Source organism: Phodopus roborovskii, unplaced genomic scaffold (assembly GCF_943737965.1).
Source record: "Phodopus roborovskii unplaced genomic scaffold, PHOROB, whole genome shotgun sequence".
Classification (NCBI taxonomy): domain Eukaryota; kingdom Metazoa; phylum Chordata; class Mammalia; order Rodentia; family Cricetidae; genus Phodopus; species Phodopus roborovskii.
The window spans coordinates 11420390-11443358 of record NW_026126602.1 but is presented as its reverse complement, the minus strand read 5'-3'; the positions used below and the strand labels follow the sequence as shown (position 1 = coordinate 11443358).

The following is a 22969-nucleotide window of genomic DNA, read 5'->3' as shown; positions in this document are numbered from 1 at the left end:
TCAGTGGATTTTCCCACTTGCTTTGTAATTGTTATATTATGGTTTTTTATTTTTTGTTAGTAAGAAATGCTCAGGACAGAGTGGTGGAGAAAAAGGTCAGCTGTCCTCCACCTTCTCAGATCTTTTCAAGTCCCTCCTATGCCTCTCTGAGTCTCTGTCTTCTTCTGAGTTAGACAGAAAACTTTACAGTTCATTCTAGCCTGGTAAACATGGACTCCACCCTGACTTAATGTGCAGCTCCATTGGTGGTCTTGAACCATCTTAACTATCTTCCTTGAAGTAGTCATCAGCAGTTTGTAGTCCAAAGCTGATTTTGGGGTAGTGTTTGTTAGCTTAGTAGCATGACTACAATTCAGGTGGAATCATCGTTACAGGGCCCTATCATACTTTTGGAGATTTCAAATCCCTGTTAGGAATGGTCATGATTCATTGCAGAAAAGTTAAGCCTTATAGTAAAATATTAGCTGCTCTCCTTTCCACTTTCTCAGATTGGAAGGGCCTACAAATCTTTCCAAGTCCCTCTTTATGCCTCTTCAAGTCTCTCTGACTTCTTCTTAGTTGGTCAGAAAACTCTATGGTTAATTCCAGCCTGTTGAATGCAGAAACTATCCTCTGATTCAAGGGCCAATTTCATTGACAGTCTTGGAGTGACAATACAAACAAGTGCTCCACAATACTCTCTCTGCTTCTACCCTGAACCACATATCTTCTTCTCACAGCAATAGCCCAACAGGTCTTTCAAACATCCATAAGAACATTCCTACATGATCATCAAATTTTCCTAAGATTCCTGTCTCATTCAGAGCAAAATCAAACTTCAGTTAAGGGTTTAGGAAGAGTAAATGACAGTCTCCGCTCCCCTCTCCATAGTGAGCCTTTATGTTCTGCAAATGTATAGAAAGGCTGAAGGTGAGGATGTAATGACTTCACTAGACCCAAGGTAAATGATAAATGGGTGTTTATTGGGGAACATTTTCACAGAAAAATACAAAGAACTACAGGAGCATTTCTCTGCCCTTCCTACTGGATCAGAAAGAGTGCATTAAGGAAAGGCAGCCTCAAGCTTCACTCTTTTTTTGCTTCCAGCTGCCTGAGACCATTACCCAAAGGGGTGTGGCCACCATTACAAGTTTACTGCAAGACCACTACAAAAGACCTCCTACCTAATATTTATTCATTCTATCCTGTTTAGTTCAAAACTAGCCAAGTAGTGGAATGAGGGGATAATAATGAATATTTGCTGAAGGAATGGGTAGATAGAACTGTTTAGGTATTTTAAATATCTTGATTATGTGTTCTGTTTTATTATTATTATTATTATTATTATTATTATTTAAATATCAAATGCTTCTACATTAAAAAATTCCTATTGTACATCAGATGAAGTTTTGAAAGACAATTCTCTTTTACACATAACCACAAAATCTACTTCTAGATCTCAAGCATGTGGACTAACTTAGAACAAGAATAGCAATGGTATAAATTTCTTATTTAAAGCTCTGCAAAACTCCCTGAAGTCCTAATTCTACATTCCATGTGTCCTACCTCTACAGAACCAGAGCTGAAAGGCCACATCCCTGTCTGGGATGTCTGTTGTCAAATCAGAGAATGAAGGAAAGATAGCAAAAGTACAGGCCATATTAAGATATGGTATGCATACATTTATTCACATCCAAGTAGTCAAGCCAGACAGTGGGGTAGTAGTAAGTATTCTCAGCCTGCCAGCAGAATGGTAAGGGCAGAGAATGTATATATTCCTATCCAGAAAGGGAACTTGTTAATAGCCTTCATAATACAGTACAAGAATGTGTGCTTTGTATAATATTGTATTTTTTTTTTGTAGTTGTAGGTATGGGATGGGGGCCTGATGCAAGCTAGGCAAGTATGCAGTACTGTGTTACAGTCTCAGACCAATCTTACAATGTTTTAAGTGTTGAGAATAATCCTGATCCATCTAAGATTTCTAGATGTTAGTTATCTGGTGGGTAGAATCAGTAAGTTTACTACGTAGCCTTATGTTGATAAATGATGAGACAAGATACCCAGATGTATTTACATCTTAAGCCTATGATATGAAACACTAGCACAGTGATAATAAGATACACTAACCCTGCAAAACAGAGGCAATGATTTTTACTTCACAACTGTAAAATATTAACTTACAGAACACAGGTGACCCAGATGACAGAAAAACTTCAGGGCAGGCATGATATTGCACTCTAATTTTGCCCAGTTTTAATGGCCAAAGTTTTCCCTATATGACTTCCCAGTTTGGGCTAAGAATCACTGTGGCTTTAGGGACACAGAAGAATAAAAAAGACCACAGAAAGTAGGGTGAATCACCACTAAAACTCTAGATTCAAAATTATTCCACTAAATTCATTCTGTGGCTAATGGTGCCAAGATGGCCAGAGTAGAGTTGCTGGAGGCAGATGCAGAAAGGGAAAATATCTGTTCCGGATCATTAGTCCAAATTTTCTAGTTCAAGTTTGGGAAGACAAATATGAAACTTTAAAACCTGTCTGAACTGTTTGGCTCTGTGTTAGCTTCATAACAAATGAGACTTTTGGTCCAAACTACAAAGTCCCTTGAAACTGAGTGTTCTATAAAAGAATGTCATGGTCTTTTGTTCAATGAACACAAACAAAAAGGAGACTTAATAATATATTGCTATTTATATAGCAATAGCTATATAGCTTAGTTGTGTTTTTCTTCTGTTCTCATGTTAGATAAGGTGGGATGAATTTGATATGAGACTGAAATTACCGTAGGTTCATTTTCAGTCATCAATTTACTTTCAGTACTTACTAAACTATCATTTTTTTCAGTGATATAATGATGTAGAATGAAAATACAAATGCATACAAATCATTGAACTAATTTCCAAAGTGCTTATTGTTAGGATAATGTACTAGAGGGAACTTGGTGGATTCCATGGCAAGCTAGGGTAAACAAGGCCAGGGACAAACATGCCAGGCAGACAGAACTCAGTGAGAAGTTTTATTAGAAAGGGAAGGGAGGGTTAAGGAAAGAGAAGAGGTAAAGAGACACAGAGACAGAGAGAGGAGAGAAGAGAGGAGGGAGCCAGGAAAAGTTCTGTCTGCCTTAGGGGAACAGCAGAAAAAAGAGAGGGAAAAAGAGAGTAAGTGGGTGGAGCCTTTCTTTTAAAGATCTAAGGTATGTCCATCCGCTATGCTCAGGTGAGCATTGATTACAACATCTATGCTTTCTGTATAACTTATTATTTTATAGAAATAACTAGAAGAGTAATTATAATTTTACCTTGCCTCAGTCCCAGCCTTTCTTTCTCCATATTCTATGGTTACTTTTCATAATACTATTTTTAATTCAGCAAGCCAAGTCCGAAATTCAGGTGGAATATAGACTTACCTTTATACTTATCCATTGGCAAATTCTTCTGACTGCAACATAGAAGAGTTGTCCTTCTGTCTGTTCCATTATCTCTAAAGTGACTCAAGTTTCTTAGCTCCCAGTATTCATTAGTTTTCACCTAGTACTCATTAGCTTTTCTTCAAAATTTTTGTAGCATTTTCATGAAGAAATTTTATTTTCTAATTTCGTAGATGTATAAAAGTTTATTTTGTGCTGATAACAATTAATTTTAAGTCTGTATAAAACAGTTGTTTCATGCTCAATATTTATTATTATATCAATGTGTCCATTCTAATTATCAGTTAGTAAAACTGCCAGAATGCTAATATCATATAATTATCAGTAGTTAAGAATTTCTTAGCCCTTAATTTCCCCCTAGAAGTCATTCCTAAATAAATTTTACATTTCACAATATTAAATCAATAAAAATATACTAGCTATTTATAATTAGTAATATTTTATAATGTTCACTGTCCCTTTCCATACATCATCATGCTACACAATCAGTAAGCTGTTTTGTTTTTGTTTTTGAATGTTTTGGTGTGATTGTTAGCATCCATACTCATTAGCATCAACATTTCACCACCTACATTTGTAACTGTGTGAAGTCTCCCATCTTGTGTCACATTCGTAAGTGCTTTAGGGTGAAAAAAGAATAAATGTCCCTCAGCCTTCAGGTTAGGGAGTTGCCTGCTATTTTCTGCCTCATGATGTTTAACAGGTTGAAGTATATGTCATATTTGTCTCAGATTAATAATAATTATTGTAAGCAGATCATAAAATAAAAGGAACTATTTTTGTATTAATTCTTTCATAATTTGTAGTGAGGTAGAGAACTCAGAAGAACATATATTATTATGAAGGTTTACAATTAAATATAAAATTTCTATGTAAAATCAGAACAATTTTTAATGGTGATTATAAACTCATACATTCTAGCTTTCTCTTTTTACTATAGCCTTATAAAGTAATATATGTTATGTTATATTAAAATGTAATATCCACATTTTACACATATATTTGGAAAAATGAGCCAATACAATTATGTGTTCAATTTATCAATTTTATTGATTTCTGAGAGTAAAATTGGTTTAAAAAACTAACAACTTACTTTAATGATAAAACCTTTAAATTTGTTTATCTCTAATTGAAAGTTACTAAACACTAAAAATGAATGTGATTGTTTCAAAGCTTAGAATCTCCAATCTACACATGTACAAGCAACCTCTTAACTTAGATTCAAAGAACAACATAGGAAATAGAGACAGAGAGATTGTAAGAACCAGAGGACCAGAGCATCTGCGATGAGATGGTGTCTCCTATATATTACAGGAAGTTGCACCCATGAAATCTTGCCAAGATTTTCACAATGACAATATCAGTTCACATCCCAAGGTGGTTGGGGAAATCTCACAATGCCACACCCCTAGTTTAAGAGTTACAGTCAACTAATCTATGGCTCTTAAGAGAAGAAATTTAGTCTTCTCCTGGGATGAACCCCTGATAAGTTATCCACTCCAAAGAAGTCAGCCTTATAAACATATACATATAAGCAATGTTAAGTAGACTCGTGTGTGTGTGTGTGTGTGTAAGAATACTATAAAGGAGAGGTTATGAAGTTGAGAGGGAGTAGAGGGCATGGAAGAATTTGGGAAGAGGAAAGTATGTGGAGGAAATGATGCAAACACAACAAAATTATTCAAAAATTCAATGTAAATAATAAATATAAAGGTGCTTAGATGTTAGGTGGAAATTTTCTCAGCTGTTACTTCTTTTTTCACATGCATAATTGTGTTTATTGTGGTACTTTTCCAATAGATAAGATAGGTAATCAGCCTAGATCCTCATCAGCACATGAATGGATAAAGAAAATTGGTAGAAAATAATGGATAAAAGAAAATTGGTGTGCAAATGGAGTATCATAATCCATAAAAAGGATGGAAATCCTATTATTTTTAGGAAAACAAATGGAGGTGAATGAAATCAGATTGAGCAAGAATAAGCCAGACACAAGGTCAAGTATTACGTTTTCTCTTCTGTGTGGAAACACACAAAACAACAGAAGTAGAGGCCCTTAATGACTATAAAGGTGACTGAAGGTGAGAAGGTTAGAAAGGAGGCCATGTCTAACCTATGCTCTGTAACGAGTACTGTTTTTTCGCCAACCGCCTGGTATTGTCCTGCTGCCACGCCGCCAGCCCCAAATAATGCACAGAGACTCTGTATTAGATATAATCCTGTTGGCCAGTTACTAGTTGCTTATCGGCTAGCTCTATCTTAATTATTAACCCGTTTCTATATATTTCCACGTGGTCTTACCAAGAGCGGAGGAATGGCAGTTCTGTTCTCTCCAGGCTCTCCATGCTGACTCCTCCTTACTACTTCCTATTTCCTCCTTGTCTCCTAGTCCCTCCTATCTTCCTTTCCTATTGGCCAACAGTGCTTTATTTACTAACCAGCATGAGAAACATATACAGAATGACATCTCCCATCATCTCCTCTTTTCTGTCTAAAATAAAAAGGGTTTTAACCTTAACATAGCAAAATATATCACATAACAGTTATCAAGTAAGATCACAGTAAACAATATTTAGTCCATTAACATTTAGCAAGATTTAAGAAAATATTCCATCATCTATTCTATCTTTGTGTCTAAAGTCTATGTAACTTATCTTTAATCCTAACTAAGGAAAACTATAATCATTACTATCTGTCTTCAACTCCTTCAAAGACCACATAAGGATAGTATATAAACTCTAGAAATGACAGAGACATCTTGCCTTGTCAGTCACCTGAAGTTCTTCTGTAATCTTCCATCTTCAGCCCATAGGCCATAGTGTGTCTAGCAGACTCTTCAACAATGCAGGAAACTTTAAACTGTCTTCTTGTATTGGTAGTTTGTCAATTGGAAGTTTTGTATTGTTTCTCTGTGTCCTGCAGACTGGCAGACTCTTCCATGAAGCAGGAACTCTGTAGCAATGTCCATCTTCAATCAACAGTCACTTTTCTGTGGGTCCTGCATGTCCAGTTTATATAGCACAAAGTCAAACAATCCAGACAAGAGCAGTATCTTGTCCAAGACTAGCGTCTTGCCATATTGGAAGTAAACTCCATAATGCGTTTCTTCAAGGTCCATCTTCCTTTCTGGTGCAGGTGGTGTTGCCAGAAGCATTTATGTCTCACTGTCGAGAAAAACCCTAAACCATTTTAAATGCCATATTCTGTAGGTCTTTGAAAGGTTTGAAGAATTCCTATCCATCTTAAATACATCTCTGTGTATCTTGAAAAACCTAACTAAACTCTAAGCTTTGACTATCATAGGTAATTATCTATAATCTGTACTCCATTATACATTACATTTCTAACTGAGCTCAATAAACACAATACCTAAACAAGAGGAGAAATATACATATCACCCTATTGACCTTAAATTGTATCAGTAAATGAAAATCCATTTTCCAAAACAAAGTATTCATATTTATACCATAATCCCCTTTTTACCTTTAAAAAGAATATTGGTTGTGATCATTAACCATTTATAACCAAGTCCATTTAAGTGAAAACAAACATTTATAAACAATATTTGGGAATTTGGGCGTCGTTCTTTCCAAACTACTTCCTGCTGGTAAAGGGCGCTGTCATGGGGAAATCCTAAGAAAACGCAGAAATCTTGGCTGTAGTCTGCAAGGCTGCTTTGTTCAAGCTGTTTTGAATGTTGGATCACCAGGAACTCTGTTTCAGGGGGTCTGGCTTGATCAAACCACATTAGACTGCAAGGAATCCTCAGCTTTTCTTTTTCTGTGGAAACAAAAATAGAAATCCTTTTCCCCAGTAACTTGTCCTTAGACTTAAATTTTTGAGTTAAAGCATTTTTAAAATATATAAATTGAATTAATGCATCAGCATTTCCTTTATCAGTTGTTGTTATTTTCTCAGCAAACAAAGCAGAGACAACACAATAGCATACAGTAACCAGATTCTCTTTGAGCTTTTCATCTTTACGTGGCTTTATTATTACTGTTTATTTTACTTTTATTTTTTCATTTTTTGATATGGGATTTCTCTGTGTATCTCTTATCTGTCCTGGAATTTACTCTGCATACCAGGTTTACTTTGAAATCACAAGATCTGCTTGCCTCTGTCTCTCAAGTGCTGGGATTAAAGGCGTGTGCCACTACACCCAGTTCCTCTTTGTCTTTTTAAACCCATTTTATTTTTTTCCATGTCTCCTTATTTTAAAACACACTGTAAACCTTTAGATTCTTAATATGAATCTGTCTTTACTGTAAATTTTTATCTTCGTCTGGCCACAAGTCTTTATCTGTTAAACAACAACATTACTAAAATGAAATTCATAGTTGTTTCTCCGGCAGTTTATCAAACATGGAGGCAGCTATTTTACCTCCATCAGTGAGAGCTGTGCTTACTGCCTTGGTCTGCACTGCCATCCAGCCCCATGCTGCCAGATTGGAGATGTGGTCACTGCCATTGCATGCTCTCCTACACACCAATAAATTGTTTAGGCTCTCCATCCTGACTCCTCCTTACTACTTCCTATTTCCTCCTTGTCTCCTAGTCCCTCCTATCTTCCTTTCCTATTGGCCAATAGTGCTTTATTTATTAACCAGTATGAGAAACATATACAGAATGACATCTCCCATCAATGCTCAATACATATATGTTCTGAAATAGCACAGTGAAATCCATTAATTTGTACAAAGAATGTACATTAAAATGATAGTAAAAAAGCAACTCTGAAAAGAAAATGAGCTATCTCAATGGCTCTAAATCCATTTATAAGTACTTTACTCTTCTGGCCTTATTGTATCTCATGATCACATAAATTATGGCTCTACTATAGATATGCAGTATTAAAACAGAAACTATTTTAAATTGCTAGGGGGGGAATAGCATCCATGGGGTGGGTATAGCGAATGTCTGTAGTTGGAGGAGCTTTCAATTCACTGAGTGATGTTATCCTCAGAACCATCCATGTCCTGTTCCTTGGAGAACTTCAGGAAGATCTGCCAAAGTGTCACTGTGAGAGGCTGCCCTCTGCTAGGCTGAAGTTCATCAACTTTTTCTGATTTGGAAAGGGCTCCTGTTCTGGTCTTAAAAGTGCCAGAGAAATGCACAACTTTTTTCTCAAACCTTTCTACTTCAATGTAATAGCACAACTATTGATAGGAAAATTTCATTTGATTAATGTTATAAAACAAACATATTTTGGAATACTCGATTTTCTGTCACCCATAGGAAAATAAACTGCATACTATGTCATACTATGCAGCCAAAGCTATGCTGTGATTTTATGAATCAATTACAAACAGTGGGATTTTTGTTGTTTTTACTGGTATTGGTGTTTGAGAGAGGTCTCACTAAATAGCTCTGGCTTGCTAGGTAGACCAAGCTGGACTCAAAGTCATGGAATCTACCTGCCTTGACTTCCCCAGTGCTGGGATTAAAGGTATGCATCACCACACATGGCCAGAAACTGCATTTGAAACTTCACTTCACTTATGCAGAGTTTTCATAGACACTATTATTTTGATCATAGTAAATGGAGCTCTTTTACTGAGTCTATTCTGTTGTATTTAGTGTTATGGGAAATACCTATTCCCTGTGGAGGTACAGGTGGTCCTACATTTTCAGTTGTGTGAAGAGTGATTAAATTTAAGCACATATAAACTTCTAGAATTTTAAATGAAGGTCATTTCTTAACATGAAAGATCACAAGCAAAATATATACATTGTGGCCTCTAGAGACACACAAATAACAGCTCTGCAAATTAAATCATTCAGTTATATCTAAATCTGGCAAACTGTATCAAGGACTAAGAGTGATAGGAGAGTCATTTTGTTTACTTAATATCCAATGTGGGAAATTCTGTTTATCAAAAAGAATGTATTAGTGTAGCCTGAAGTTTATTATATTTGTTGCAAGGAACTCTCAGAGCAAAGAGTTAGAACACTGAGTCCATCTGGAGTCTGAGCCATCAATTTAGGAAATCTTCCACATGACAGATGTGCAGGTGGCTTGGTTTCCCTGTGGCTTAGCGATGTGGAAGATCAGATCAAAGAAAACTAATCTCTGTTTCTCTATGGGGCTGGAAAACAGCCGTTTGTATGTTGCCTCTGTAGTTTTTGTTTCAGCCGAGAATCTCTTATTTTGTGTCTGTTTATTTCTTTAAGGAAACAATTCTATTATTACTACCAATTTATTCTTAGCAATTATAGTTCAAATCACAAAACGCACATTTTCAATGAACTGAGTGCTTGTGTCCACCCTAAATTAATAGACTGAAATCCTAATCATCTCTGTTATGATATTTACAGATGGGACTTGGGGATTCAGTTCAGAATAGATTAACCTATAAGTCAGGAGGACCTACAGCTGGGCTTCGTAGCCTTATTTGTGTGAGATCCCTGTGCTGAGACTACTCAGGACAAAGCTCTCCCCAATTAGACTAAAGAAGGAAGAAAAGATGGACATGACACAACTTTGTTCAAGTTCAGCTGTTATCAGTGAAAGAACAGACAAATAAAGAACAAATGATAATGAATAGAGAGCCATAAGTGAAGAACATATTATGGAGCGAAGGGTTTTTCTAAACAAATTCTGTTGCCTGGAATCCTTGAACATCTCATGGGAAAGATTGAGTCTCTGTAGTGAGATATTCCACAAAGCCTTTGCATCTGGCAGTACACAATGCACCCAGGCTCTGGACTATCTTTTATTTAAAGTCAGTGACTGTTACCTTTTGTTTAAAGTCAGTGATACTTATCTGAGTTCTTCCTCAAGGAATTTCAGAGCCTTTGTAAAACTTAGTCTTGGGAGAACCTGGCAAACCAGATATCATGGCTGAGAGCTGCTTAAGCAAATGGTTCTTTCCTACTACTCCAGTTTTACTTTCTAGAAGTTTGATTTGTGTAACAACAACAACAACAACAACAAAAAGGCTTTTGCAAAGCTAGGTGTGGTTAGTCCAGCAAGGCTGATTCTCCCAGCTGCTTTGGCTAAGACTGAAATTAGATTCTGGAATGTCCCAGTTTTTTTCAAAGGACCTGGGAAAAACACACAACAAGTCTCCACGTAGATCATGTATCCTTTGCAGAAAATTAATTCAAAACGGACTGAAGACCTACATGTAAAAGTTGCTGAACTAAAAACTCATAGATGTTAACATAAAATCTGGAGGACATTGGGTTTAAAGATATTTTTAAGTACAGCAACAAAAGGTATGAAGTATTTAATAATGTATTACTTATCTGGATTCATTAAAATTAAAACCTTTTTATCTTGGAAAAATACTAAAAAATGAAAACTAAAATTAGCCATGTGTTGGGACAGGCATTTGTAAAAGACCTTTTTGATAAAAGTGTTATTAAAAACATCCAGGGAACATCCACATCTCAGAGTTAGATAATGAAACCTTGATTTTAAATTAGTGAGTGAGAAGGTGGCAAAGGTTGAAATACAAGTATATGTATGAAAATGTCATAATGAAACCTATTTTTTATAATTAATATATGCTAATAAAAACAGTTAAAATTTTAAAGTCAGCAAGAGATCTGAACAGATCCTTCCTAACAGTTAGTTATAAATGGGACAAATATGCAAATTAAAATATATTTATAATACATCATTATGGAATTGCAATCTGGAATACTGATGTATACTACACAGATTTTAGAATATCCAAAATCAAAATACAAATGATGTCACACACTTGAAAGAATGCAGATAAAAATATACTCTCATTCTCATAGTGAGCATGTCTAATAGTAGGACCACTTGGTAGAAGTTTGGATTTCCTCATAAAAGAAAATACCTATGAATTTCAAGTATGTTAGATTCTCTAGAATCTTGAAAATATACTCTGCATAGATAGGTAATCATCAAACACTTCAAGGACATACAGAGTATGGCATTTAAATGTTTTAATTATTTAGAATTCTGTTGACGTGAGACATGACTGCTTCTGTCAGTACTGATCTACTCCAGAGAGAATAGTATGTCCAAAGACACCCATATGGAGCTTCTCTTCTTCTTGGCAAAACTGGCCTATTGGACAAAGAACTGTTCTTGCCTTGAGTGCTCTTAGTAAGCTTACTGTCCAATCTAGACAAATAGAATGCAAGAAAAAGCAACTACACAAACTTGCAAAGACAGAATAGGACAGTCTTTAGAGTTTTCCTGCTTCTGAAAATGGTCTGTCAGATATTCTAGGCCTATAGCCAGAGATGGTTGCTGCAACATTACAGAAAGACTTTAAGTGACTGTCCAGGTAGCCAGCTGTTTCTGTCATTTCTTGTGTCTTTGGAAGTTGCTTGCTTACACTTCATGCTTACTCAGGTAATACTATTTTCCTTCTCAAATCTTTGATGGAGTTGAAGACTAGATTGTCACAGTTACTTTTCTGTCTTAACTAAGGTATATTAGGTACAAGACTTAGACTCTTCAAGATAGGACAGCTATTGACATAATCTATGTTATTTGCCAATTACCTATAGCCTGGACATTTAGTATGTGTTTCTTGCTTGATATTGTTCTTGTTGGTTGTAGTTCTATTTTTGTGTATGTTGTAACCCTTTCTTTCTCCTGGACAATAGTTGATAATTCCTATTGTATAAAAATTTTTATTAGGTATACAACCTTCTTATTTAGTCTAAAAGGGAAAGTGTAGTGGGTATTCACTCTAACCATAACCTTGGCCTGTCTGGTCCAATAGAGGTGATGTTTTGTCTGTGGTTGTGACCTTTTAAAAGAGAAGAGAGGGGTGATTTCTCTCTCTCTCTCTCTCTCTCTTTCTCTCTCTCTCATGTTCTCTCATGGATACTGGATTGTTGGTTCCATTCACCACCACCATCCCCAGGCAGAACAGAAAACCATGATGGCTAGTTACCTTGTTGTATATCTGTGAGTGTATCCTAATAAATCCTTGATACCCATTTAAACTGGCCCTTGTGGATTCACTTTCAAAAAGTGAAGATGTTGTTAAAGTTGAAGCACTTGCTTTGCAGTTGTTTATGTCCAGAGTGGTCAAATCTCTGATCTTATACAAAGTTCATGGCATGGCACTTGGTTCACTGGCATCTGTCCTGCCATGAAATACTCATGTTCAGAATCAGAAAACAATAAAATAAAGTTTATAGCAAATCATACAAGGATAGCTTGTATGAGTTTAAATTTAGCATCTGTCTATGAATTCAAGATGATTAATTGTAAGTAGAGTTTCTTATAAATATGTATAATGTAAAGCAATGCCAAGTAAAAGAAAGCATTTATGATCAACTGTCATCTAAGCTTTTATTCTTCTAGGATATCCTGAGCTTGGAACACAAATTAAGGGTCTCTCTTAAAATTAACATATTTCCAAATGGATGTCCAGAGTAGAATTTACAGCACATTCCTCAGTAAAAATGATATGGATCTCTGTGGTAATCAGCTCTACAGCTCGGATCCTAAACTACAGCATTATTATTTAGCATATGGACCAACATGTACTAAAGAACTGAATCATGCCATCACATCCTGATTTAAATAACGGCAAATGCTAATATGAACCTAACCAAGTATGTTGATACAGGATATACAACTCAGAATTTCAATGCCTCTTCCTTCATGAATTTTAATTGTACTATGTGTTTTCAATAAAACTGCAGGAATGAACTATTTTCAGGAAGGTCATGATCCATTTCATGGTTAAATTCATTTCTGGTTGAAGTTTGTTTTAAACACTTTAGGAAAATGATCTACAAAGAAATTTTCCTTGATATTCCAATGAAGCATATGAAACCAATTTAGACATAGAAGGTTTTGTAACATTTGGTACATTATTTCATATACCACAACAATCTGCCTATATACACAAGTAATGTGTTCCAGGGTCTCAGTGAATGCTTATAGCCTTAGGAGTTACTGAACTACATATATAGAGATAGATAATTACATGGAGTGTGCTGGTTAATTTTTGTCAAATTGAATCAGTTAGGCAATGGGAACTTCTATGGAGAAATTTAGTGGGCATGACTATGGAAGATTTCATGATTGATGAATTATATGAGAGGATCCAGTCCTCTGTGGGTGGGGCCACCCATGGATTAGTGATCCTAAATTACAGAGAAAGCAACTGAGAAAGCCAGAGGAAATAAGGCATGAAGTATTATTCATGCATCGTCTCTGCTTCAGTTCCTGGCTCCAGATTCCTGACTTGACTGTCCCTGATGGTAGGCTGTAATAAACTCTTCCCTCCCCAAGTTGTTTTAGATCATGATGTTTATAACAGCAGAGAAGCAAAACAGGACATAGAGATAGCTAGGTATATTGATGTGAATGAATACAGTTAATACAGATATATGACATTTTGTGATATATATATGTTACATTTTAATTAGTTTATTTTTAGAGATAGTAATATAATTACATAATTTATCCCTTCCCCTTTCTCTCTCCAAACCTCCATATACCCCCATGTTGTCTGTCAAATCCATGGTTTCTTTTTTTATTGTTGATATATGTATATATATGCAATATGTATACACACATATATTCAAATACAGCCTCTCATTCTGTATAATGTTACTTGTACTTATGATGAATCTTAATTAATAAATTGAGCATGGTAAGAGCTTAATAATTTGAAATAGAAAAGTTTAACATTACCTGGTTATATGGAAATGATAGCACTCTTTTCCCCTTCAAAACACATGATACTGTACTCTCTCTGCTCATGTAACAATATGGATGCCCTAACGGATGTGAGAAGAACACTGGGATACTGTCTTCTGCTGACATATCATCTGTTTCCAGTAACCCTGCATTACCAATTATCCAATATCTAATTTATGTCAAGCTCAGGTGATTAATGGCACAGATCTATATAAATGAGGGATTTTCTTTTTTGTTTCTTTCTCTCTCATATTCATTGGAAGAGCAGTGCTGTCAGAAGTTGGTTTTCATTTGTGCATACTTGATTGATTGCATGTGTGCACATATATGTGTACCAATGCATATGGAATCCAGAGGTCAGTGCCATGTGCCTTTCCAAATCACCCACAACTTTATCTTTGGAGATAAGGTCCATTATTGAACCTGTAGTCACCAGTATAGCTAGACAGGCTAGCTAGTGGATCCTAGGGATACTACATGTCCATACCTATCCAATTCTAGAATCCCAGGCAAACACTACCATGGCAGGCATTTAAAAATGAAAGCTCTGGGATTGAACTCTGGTCTTCATACCTGTGTAAACACATTACAAATGAGCTATCTTACCAGTCCCATCTCTTTCTTTTTTGTCCATCTAAATGATGCAGAGGGTCTTAGTCTTTATCTGCAAATGATGCTATGATGCTTTCCATTCTGGAATTAACATGTTTGTGTGTGTTTCATCTCTTTGAAAAAAATCCTATTATACCTGCATGTGGTTTGAACGACCAGCTTTTGATTCATTTTTATTTTCATGGCCAAAAGATTCTGAAGTGAGCAGATATATTATCTAATAAAGTTTTCTATTCCATTTCCTCTTGTTTCAAATAGCATTCTGCTTTTGGAATAGGATCTTAGTGGAACATTTCCATAAATGAAATGGTTATCACCCATGATTTCTAATAAGGTAGTCAGGATCTTGGAAGACAATTCTCATTTTTGTTTGAGAACATGTGGGTTCTCCATATTCTTTATGGTTTAACTATGCACCCTGCACTATTGGCATATTATAGCAAGGTTATTTCTCCTCTGTTTTAAGCCTGAGCACTGCTTTCACACTCTAATAAACATAGAACTGTTAGAAAGCATCTAAAAAAGCATGACTTTTCAAAGTTGACAAATTGCTTTGAGTTTCTCCTTTCTACATAATCAACTTCATCAGCTCAGCCACAAATGTGTCAACAACTTCTCTATTGGCAAGCATAGCCTCTCCAGTGATTTGCATGATATCAGCCCACACCTATCCCCGGATCTGTGTAACCATCTATTTCTTACAATAAAAGTCCTGTTTTCTTTTACTTCAAAAATCCTTTTTGTCAGTCTTAGTATTAGATAATGTAACAGTGTTTTCAGTGGGAACACATTTTCTTTTCATTTCTTCTCACAAATTTTATACCATTTCCACATTAACTGAACAATTATCATGCACTCCTATCATTACTTTTTCACTTTTACATGTGACAGAAAAAAAATTAAACAGGTTTTTCCTTCTTTATTATAACTTCAAAAATGGAAAATTTGATCTCAGTGTAGATCTTGGCAATTTTAGCAAATATTATTATTTTTTCATTATTAGGTCAGTAACTTGGACAGTTTCACTTTGAAGAATAGCTCTGCATGTTTACCTTGACACAACTGAATTGGCAATATCTTATTCTTGTGTTTTGGGCACAACATTAAATATAGTAAGGTGAAGTTAACACTGTGGCAGTCAGTTTGATATCTGAGATGACTACTACCATGACTAATAAGCAGTAGATTGTATGGTATGCATAGGCTGAACAATGAGTGATTCATGTCCCAGGCAGGCAAAACAAAATGGTACACGATTTCATCGTGCTTCCCAGAATCCCAAAACTTACAGATTGTTTTTGGAATTTTCCTTGTAGTGTTTTCAGACTGCAGTTACCTGGAGGGAACAGAAACCAAGGCTGTTGATAACTTGGGGTGAGGGTGCTACAATAATCCTGACTGACTTTACCTTGAAATAAATTTTCATTAACCTTAGTGGCCACTCTTTTTTTTATTCAAACTGTCTTTTAGCCTCTTTAAAATTATCAATATTTCAATGCTAAATCATTTTATTGTTTAATTGTTCTCTAGTTTTATAATGATATTGGATTAATCTAAGTTTAATGGTATATGACAATTTTTATCTCTAATTTTATGTAATGCTAGCACTGGAATATCCAATTTCAGGAGGGAGAACTTGCTTCTGCTACAATTTTTCTTCTTGGTTTATTAATATTGAATCCCTACCTTGAGAAGGAAAATACTTCTTTTTTGTTACAGACCCTTTCCCTCTCTTTTATGTATCTTCTATATTTTAGCTCACAGTGTAACAGTCATCTAATTATTAAGGATATTACTAAACTTTATTCTGTTTAAATTCAGAGCACATTTTCTTTAACGGTCATCTCTCTTCATAGGAAGTCTGAGTTCAGCTACCTAATATATCTATTCTTTCTTCACTATTTCATGCATTTCCTGGCAAAACAGCTGCAATGGATTAGTGAGCTTGCAAAGAGAACTTGAATGTGTGTTCCTGGTTCCTCATTTACTCTTTGCTTTTAGGATGGTGATTCCCATAAGAAGCATAAGAGTTCTTAATATTTACTGGGTTCATTTTCTTTCAGGGAAGCTGTGTTTCTAGGAACAGGTTTTAACGTTGGGATGCTCTTGTTTGCATGGTTTTCATTGTGGACTACTTATCTCTTTATATGCATCATTTTTTCCAGTATTGAGTTCATGTCTAAAACTTTGGGTTTTACTCTGACATCTGACATATACTTCTACCTTACATCTTAGTTGTCTTAGAACTTCAGCTATGGAAAGAAGTTCTGTTGTGAGGCATTCCTTAAATTTTCAACAATATCCATAACACCCATTCCCATTTATCCTAGTTGATTACTATATGCCAGATTTTTGTTTACTGTTCCCAGCATCTTTGCTTTCATTTATTAGTTTGCCATATAACAGAAACCATGAGAGACTGACTGGGCTCCTCCATGGAAAACCCAGCTCCTGTGCATCCACCACAGTAATGCTAAGAAGTAATATATCTTAAAATGGAAATATTCTATCTTGGTTATTTCTCCACAGCTTCTTGGATTTATTCCAGACTTATGATTTTGTTTCAAGTGACTCTCTTTCAACTGGTATCTACTATTGTCAAATTCCATTTTTAATGACTCAACAAACATTCAGAGTATTCAAAGCAAGGAAAATCAAAACATTCCAGTCTGCCCCTCTTCCACCTCTCAGGTTATCCTTTATTGATTACAAAGCCTTTTCTACCCATCATTCTTTGGTCTGATGAACTTGTCATTTTCAAAGACTTAACTTTGGCATCACCCTGCCAAGAATTCTTTAATTTCTATATTCTATATGTGTTTTTTCCTCCATGTCTTCTAATATATAGTAAAGTATTCCACTTGTTTGTTTCTGCACTCTATTATATGTTTTTTATATATTGTATGTTTTATTTTCTATATTTGTTTTACTTTTTATTTGTTTTACATACCAGCCATAGTTTCTCCTCCCCTTCTTTGCCCCATTCCCCCATCTTCCCTAATGCACCCCTATCCACCACTTAGAAAGAATAAGGCTTCCCATAGAAGTTAACAAAGCCTGACCCTTCACTTGTGGCGGGACTCACCCACCCACCCACCCACATGCACATCAAGGATGAGAAAGGTGTCCTACCACGTGCTTCAAAAAGTCAGCTCATGCACTAGGGATAGATGCTGATCCTCATTGATTGCCAGGGGTCCCACTATCAGACCAGGATGCAAGACTGTCACCCACATGCAGAGGGCAGTGTTTGGTCCCATGCAAGATTCTCAGTTTCTGTGTAAGATCTGTGAGTTCCAGCAAGTTCATTCTTACATTCATTTGCTCATTCATCCCTTCACTTTCCTATGATAGTGAGCCTGTCTATCATAAACCACAGTTTGGGAATTGTGGGTAGTGGAGGTTAAATGGAGCAGTATGCAGAGGGTCATCCTTTCCATCATCAATGCACCCAGTGGAATTAATGCAGTGTACATTTGATGCCATTGCCTAGCAGTGGGAAATCTTTTGCACCATATTTTGCTTTAGACGTTGCTATATCTACCATTGCATGATACAGAGCTATCATTAGAATGTTTTACCAAACATTTAATACATAATTTATAAACATTTATAAATGTGTTCTAAAAGATAAAGAAGATATAAATTTACTGGTTTAATTTATTTTTTTAAAAAGACTTCTGGTTGATATCTCTCCTGAAATTTTTAATCAACAAAAATAACAAAGATTAGATTCATGGGAACTGTGAAATAATAAAGTTGTTTATAGATTTTTTTTTGTTTAATGTATTATACTTAAAAGTCCACTAAGACTTTGGTTCTGACTCTAGATGCTAACACCTACCACTGTTTTGGCTCCTACTCATTTTCCAAGCCTTTTTCTTGGACTTTTCCTGTTGTCTGAATTTGAGTCACATTTCCTTTTTAATCATTGTCATCTATCAAATCTTTCAACTACTTTTATGGTTAAAAAATATTCAGCCTTTCTGCCTTTGTTAAGACAAGGTCCCGATTTAAGTCATGATCATTTCAGGATGATTTAAACACAGTAGTAAATACTATCAAATATTCCTCATAAAACTGCATAACATAGTTAGAAATGTCAATTTTGCAAAATATTTAAGAAAACTATAAGGCAAAATATTTAAGAAAACTATATAAGAAAACTATGTGGTGCTTCTGTGTTATTTCTCAAGGTGATTTGCCAATGGACATCCCAAGTCCACCAGAACCCTCAGTTCCAGTGACCTTGCCTCCACACAACTGCACAGATGATGAATTTGTCTGTAGGTCTAATGGTCACTGTGTTGGAAAGATTCAGCAATGTGACTTCAGATATGACTGCCTTGACAAATCAGATGAGTCTTCTTGTGGTAGGTGAATTCCTCAGTCCTGCATGTTTTATATATGAAACTACTGTTCATATGAACTGTCCGCCTTCTGCATCCACCCCACCCCAGGTATTCCTGTATTATCAGGTGAGAAGTATTTGTGATGGTGCACTATAATATACTTGAATTAGATTAACACTTTAATTTTTTCTCTAGGCAGATGCATACAAAAATAAAGAATATTGTAGTGAATTATTGGTAGTTCAAAAACAGAAAAATACATGTTAGTATAACTTCAGCACTTCACAGCCTGGTTTCACAGAGTTTTCAAAATGTCTTAGAGAAGTTTAATCATGTTGAATTATTTATGTAAAAATTATACTACAATACATTTTTGTTGATATAGATATGCAAATGTCTTCATTGAATGTTTTAGATATAAAACTACTGTTTTCATGAACTGTACCTCTTTCTGCATTGATCCTTCCCTTTGGTATTCCTATATTGTCAAGTGAGAGTTATTTAAGAATGGGGCACTATAATGTACTTGAATTGGATTAAGTATTTCAAATTTTTCCTTAGGCAAATGCTTAAAAAATAAAGAATACTGTAGGAAATATGCTGCATTCATAAAAGTAATTTTAGTACATGTGAGATGTGTTTCTATCTTGGTAAAATGCAGTTCTCATTTATTGGTTTGTACCAATTCATACACCTTCTTATGGTGGTGTGGATCAGTGACAGATTATTGGATTTAAAATTGGACTTTGCAGTCAAAGATTCAGATGGAAGAAGCAAAATTAACACATGCCTAGGAGGTGAAACACAAAGTCAGACAGAACAAATACTTTGCAGTATCTTTTCCTTCTATGCTGTGACTGGTAGGTAAATTTACAACACTGAAGTATCAATCAAAAGTCTTCATAATATTAAGGATTGCAAACATACCAATGGCACAAAGCATAGTGAAACCCTCATCTGTCTTTATCAATGTGTCAAGAAGTTTAGGTTTAAGCATTCTAGTAAGAGTAAAAGTTTTTCACTTAACACAGAAACAAAGTAATTCTTAATATGTAACTATACCACAAATCTAGACTAACCCAGTCATAAATTCAAAACTGTCACACTCCATAAATGATATGTCTGTAACTCTTTCCAGGAGTCCTGGGATTTATATGATATTATGCATTACAAATGTAAGACAATTCAATAGAAAATGTGACATTAAGACTTTCTCATGGGGAGCCACAAAATATGTGTGTGCAATAACAGATATAATGGTTTACAGAAAACCTAACCTTGTACACATAATGAAGATATACAACATGTAGTATAAACAATCTTATTGAATAAAAATCAGGAGTCAGATTTTGGGGTAAAAGCCTAGAAGATCAGAGAACCCGGAGCAGCTGCCAGTTGCTTCCTTCTTATCTCATATCTGCATCCAAAAAGCATGAGATGCTGTCATTGTCTCACTTCATCACTTCCTCTCTTTGCCTCCCAAGTGCTGGGATTAAATTGTGTGCCACCACTGCCTGGATTCAATGGTTAACTAGTGCCTAGATCCACTTTTGATCTCCAGGCAAGCTTCATTTGTCAGAACACAAACAAAAAAAATATCACATGTAATCTTCAACTTTGTCATTTTAGTATTGCCATATATTAGTATATGACATCTTAACAAATTATTTAAAAATAATCAACAGATATTTACTCATTTTTGCTATCACAATGTACTTTTGATTTGAATACATAAGATTTACAGATACAGAATATGATCTTCATTGTCTATATCTTTGTAATATGAAATTTTATAATAATCTTATTTATAATTTACAGATTTTTTTCAAATTTCTATTGTTTTTTATAAGTTGTGTTGTGAACACTTACTATGACACCCGACATTCAATTATGTTTTCATTCTGTTATATATTGTTGTTAACTATAACATGTCATATAACAGATCTCTATATTTTCTTCTGTTAGTTGATATTTTATGTGAATCATTTTACAAGTGAAAATAATTATTTCAATAATGTAAAGAACAGTTATTGAGCTCTACGTCTCTTTACAAAGTAAATATACACAACATATATTAATATCTTAGCTTAATACCAAAATACCATGAATAGCTGCACATTTTGAAAAGGGATATTTTATAGTCATCATAATAATAAATATATTAGCATATATGTAAAGTTTTCAACTGTGGCATACTATGACTTCTAATGCATTCACAAATAACCATAAGTTAAAAACTCCTTGAATTGATTTTATTTTTACTCAAGCAGTAGTGATTTTTAACATTGATGGATACATGTACACATTTAGCAAGAGAAAGGAAAGACAGGAAATTCAGAAAGCATTTTCACGTGAAAATCATTGAAGTTCTAATTTTTAATATCAGAATACACTCATTACAAGAATCTTAAATCTTTAAAGGTAGTAATACCAATATAAATGTTATTGTAAACCACATTGCTTTAAAATCAAATGCTTTTTAATTTGCACTGACATCTGCAGGGACTAAGCTGGTTAAGCAGTGGATTACCATGGACAAAGAAGAGTCAACAGGTCAGATCTTGAAGGTCATTCACGCAGCAGAAATGCCAACTGGGAAGAGATGGGAAATAGATGCTCTAGGAGCTAATTACCATCTCACCTACTAGAGAGAGCACACTGCTAATATATGTATTAATTTTCATATTTTACTTTCTATGAAGATTCAAACAAAAATGAACCTCAATTTTTAAATACTTTCCTTGTGATTATACAAAACATTTACCTAAATCTTTTGTTAGTGATTAAAAGTTACAATATGGAAACTAGGGAGATGGTTATGTTGCTAAAGTGCTTACTCTGTGAGCATGGAAGCCTGTGTTTGATGTCCAAAACCCACAGAAAGGCCAGGTGTGACTGCTTACTCTTGAATCCCAGAGAGCTAGAGATAGGAAAATTAAGATTCACGTAAGCATGCTGGCCAGCTGTCCTCCCCTAATCCATAAAAAGCAGGATACATGGAAGATTCTGCCTCAAAAAATTAAGTAGGACAGCACATGAGAAGCAACATGCAAATCTATGGCATACACCCAGAGGAACAGGAACATACACACACACACAGAGTCATAGATACATGTACACACATACACATATACATATACAAACAGACATACACACACAGACAGACACACACAGATAAATACACACACAGACACACACACACACAAAGACACACACACACATACACACATACAAGTTCACACACAGACACACACATAGATAAATGTATACACAGGCACAGAGACATATAAACACACACAGATACATACACACACAGAAACGCACACAAACACATATTTACACATACATACATACAGACACACACAGATATATACACGCACATAGACAAACACACAAACACACACACACACACACACATACAGACACACATAAAAACACTTCGTGGCATGAGTTTTAAAATCCAGTATAAGAAAAAGCTGCAGAGTATAGATTGCTTCTCCTGCCATGTTCATTGTGATTAACTCATCTTGTCTTTGCTCTGTTTTATTCAAGTTCTGGAGGTTTGTACATTTGAAAAGAGAAACCTTTGTAAATGGTACCAGCCAAAGTCAGCAAATTCACTTCATGACTCAAATACATTCAGGTGGGGAGTCGGGAATGGTATAAGTATTCATCATGGGGAAGAAAACCACAGACCATCTATGGATCACACAAAGTAAGTGGCTACATATTGTCAAAGTGTTTCTTAGGAGATATTTCAGTGGCCCACCTTATCCTAGGTCAGTGCTGTTGTAGAGATTAATGCAGTGTCCATGAACAAGAGGTTTGAATATATACTTTCATACTGAACCAGGAAGAAAAACTTAAAAAGAAATGATGCTGGCAAGTTGCCTCAGTGGGGAAAGGCACATTCTGCTAACTGTGAGGGTCTGAGTTCAAT

At 35.2% G+C, this 22969-nt stretch overlaps 1 protein-coding gene across 1 annotated transcript in view; it reads left to right on the top strand.

Annotated features, from left to right (window-relative positions):
- Nucleotides 1-22969, top strand: part of Malrd1 (MAM and LDL receptor class A domain containing 1) — a 602535-nt gene that overhangs the window by 181617 nt on the left and 397949 nt on the right. Inside the window, exons 19-20 of the mRNA XM_051205714.1 lie at nucleotides 18874-19050; nucleotides 22582-22744. Of these exons, the coding sequence (XP_051061671.1) occupies nucleotides 18874-19050; nucleotides 22582-22744 (340 nt within the window). The remainder of the gene's footprint in view (nucleotides 1-18873; nucleotides 19051-22581; nucleotides 22745-22969) is intronic.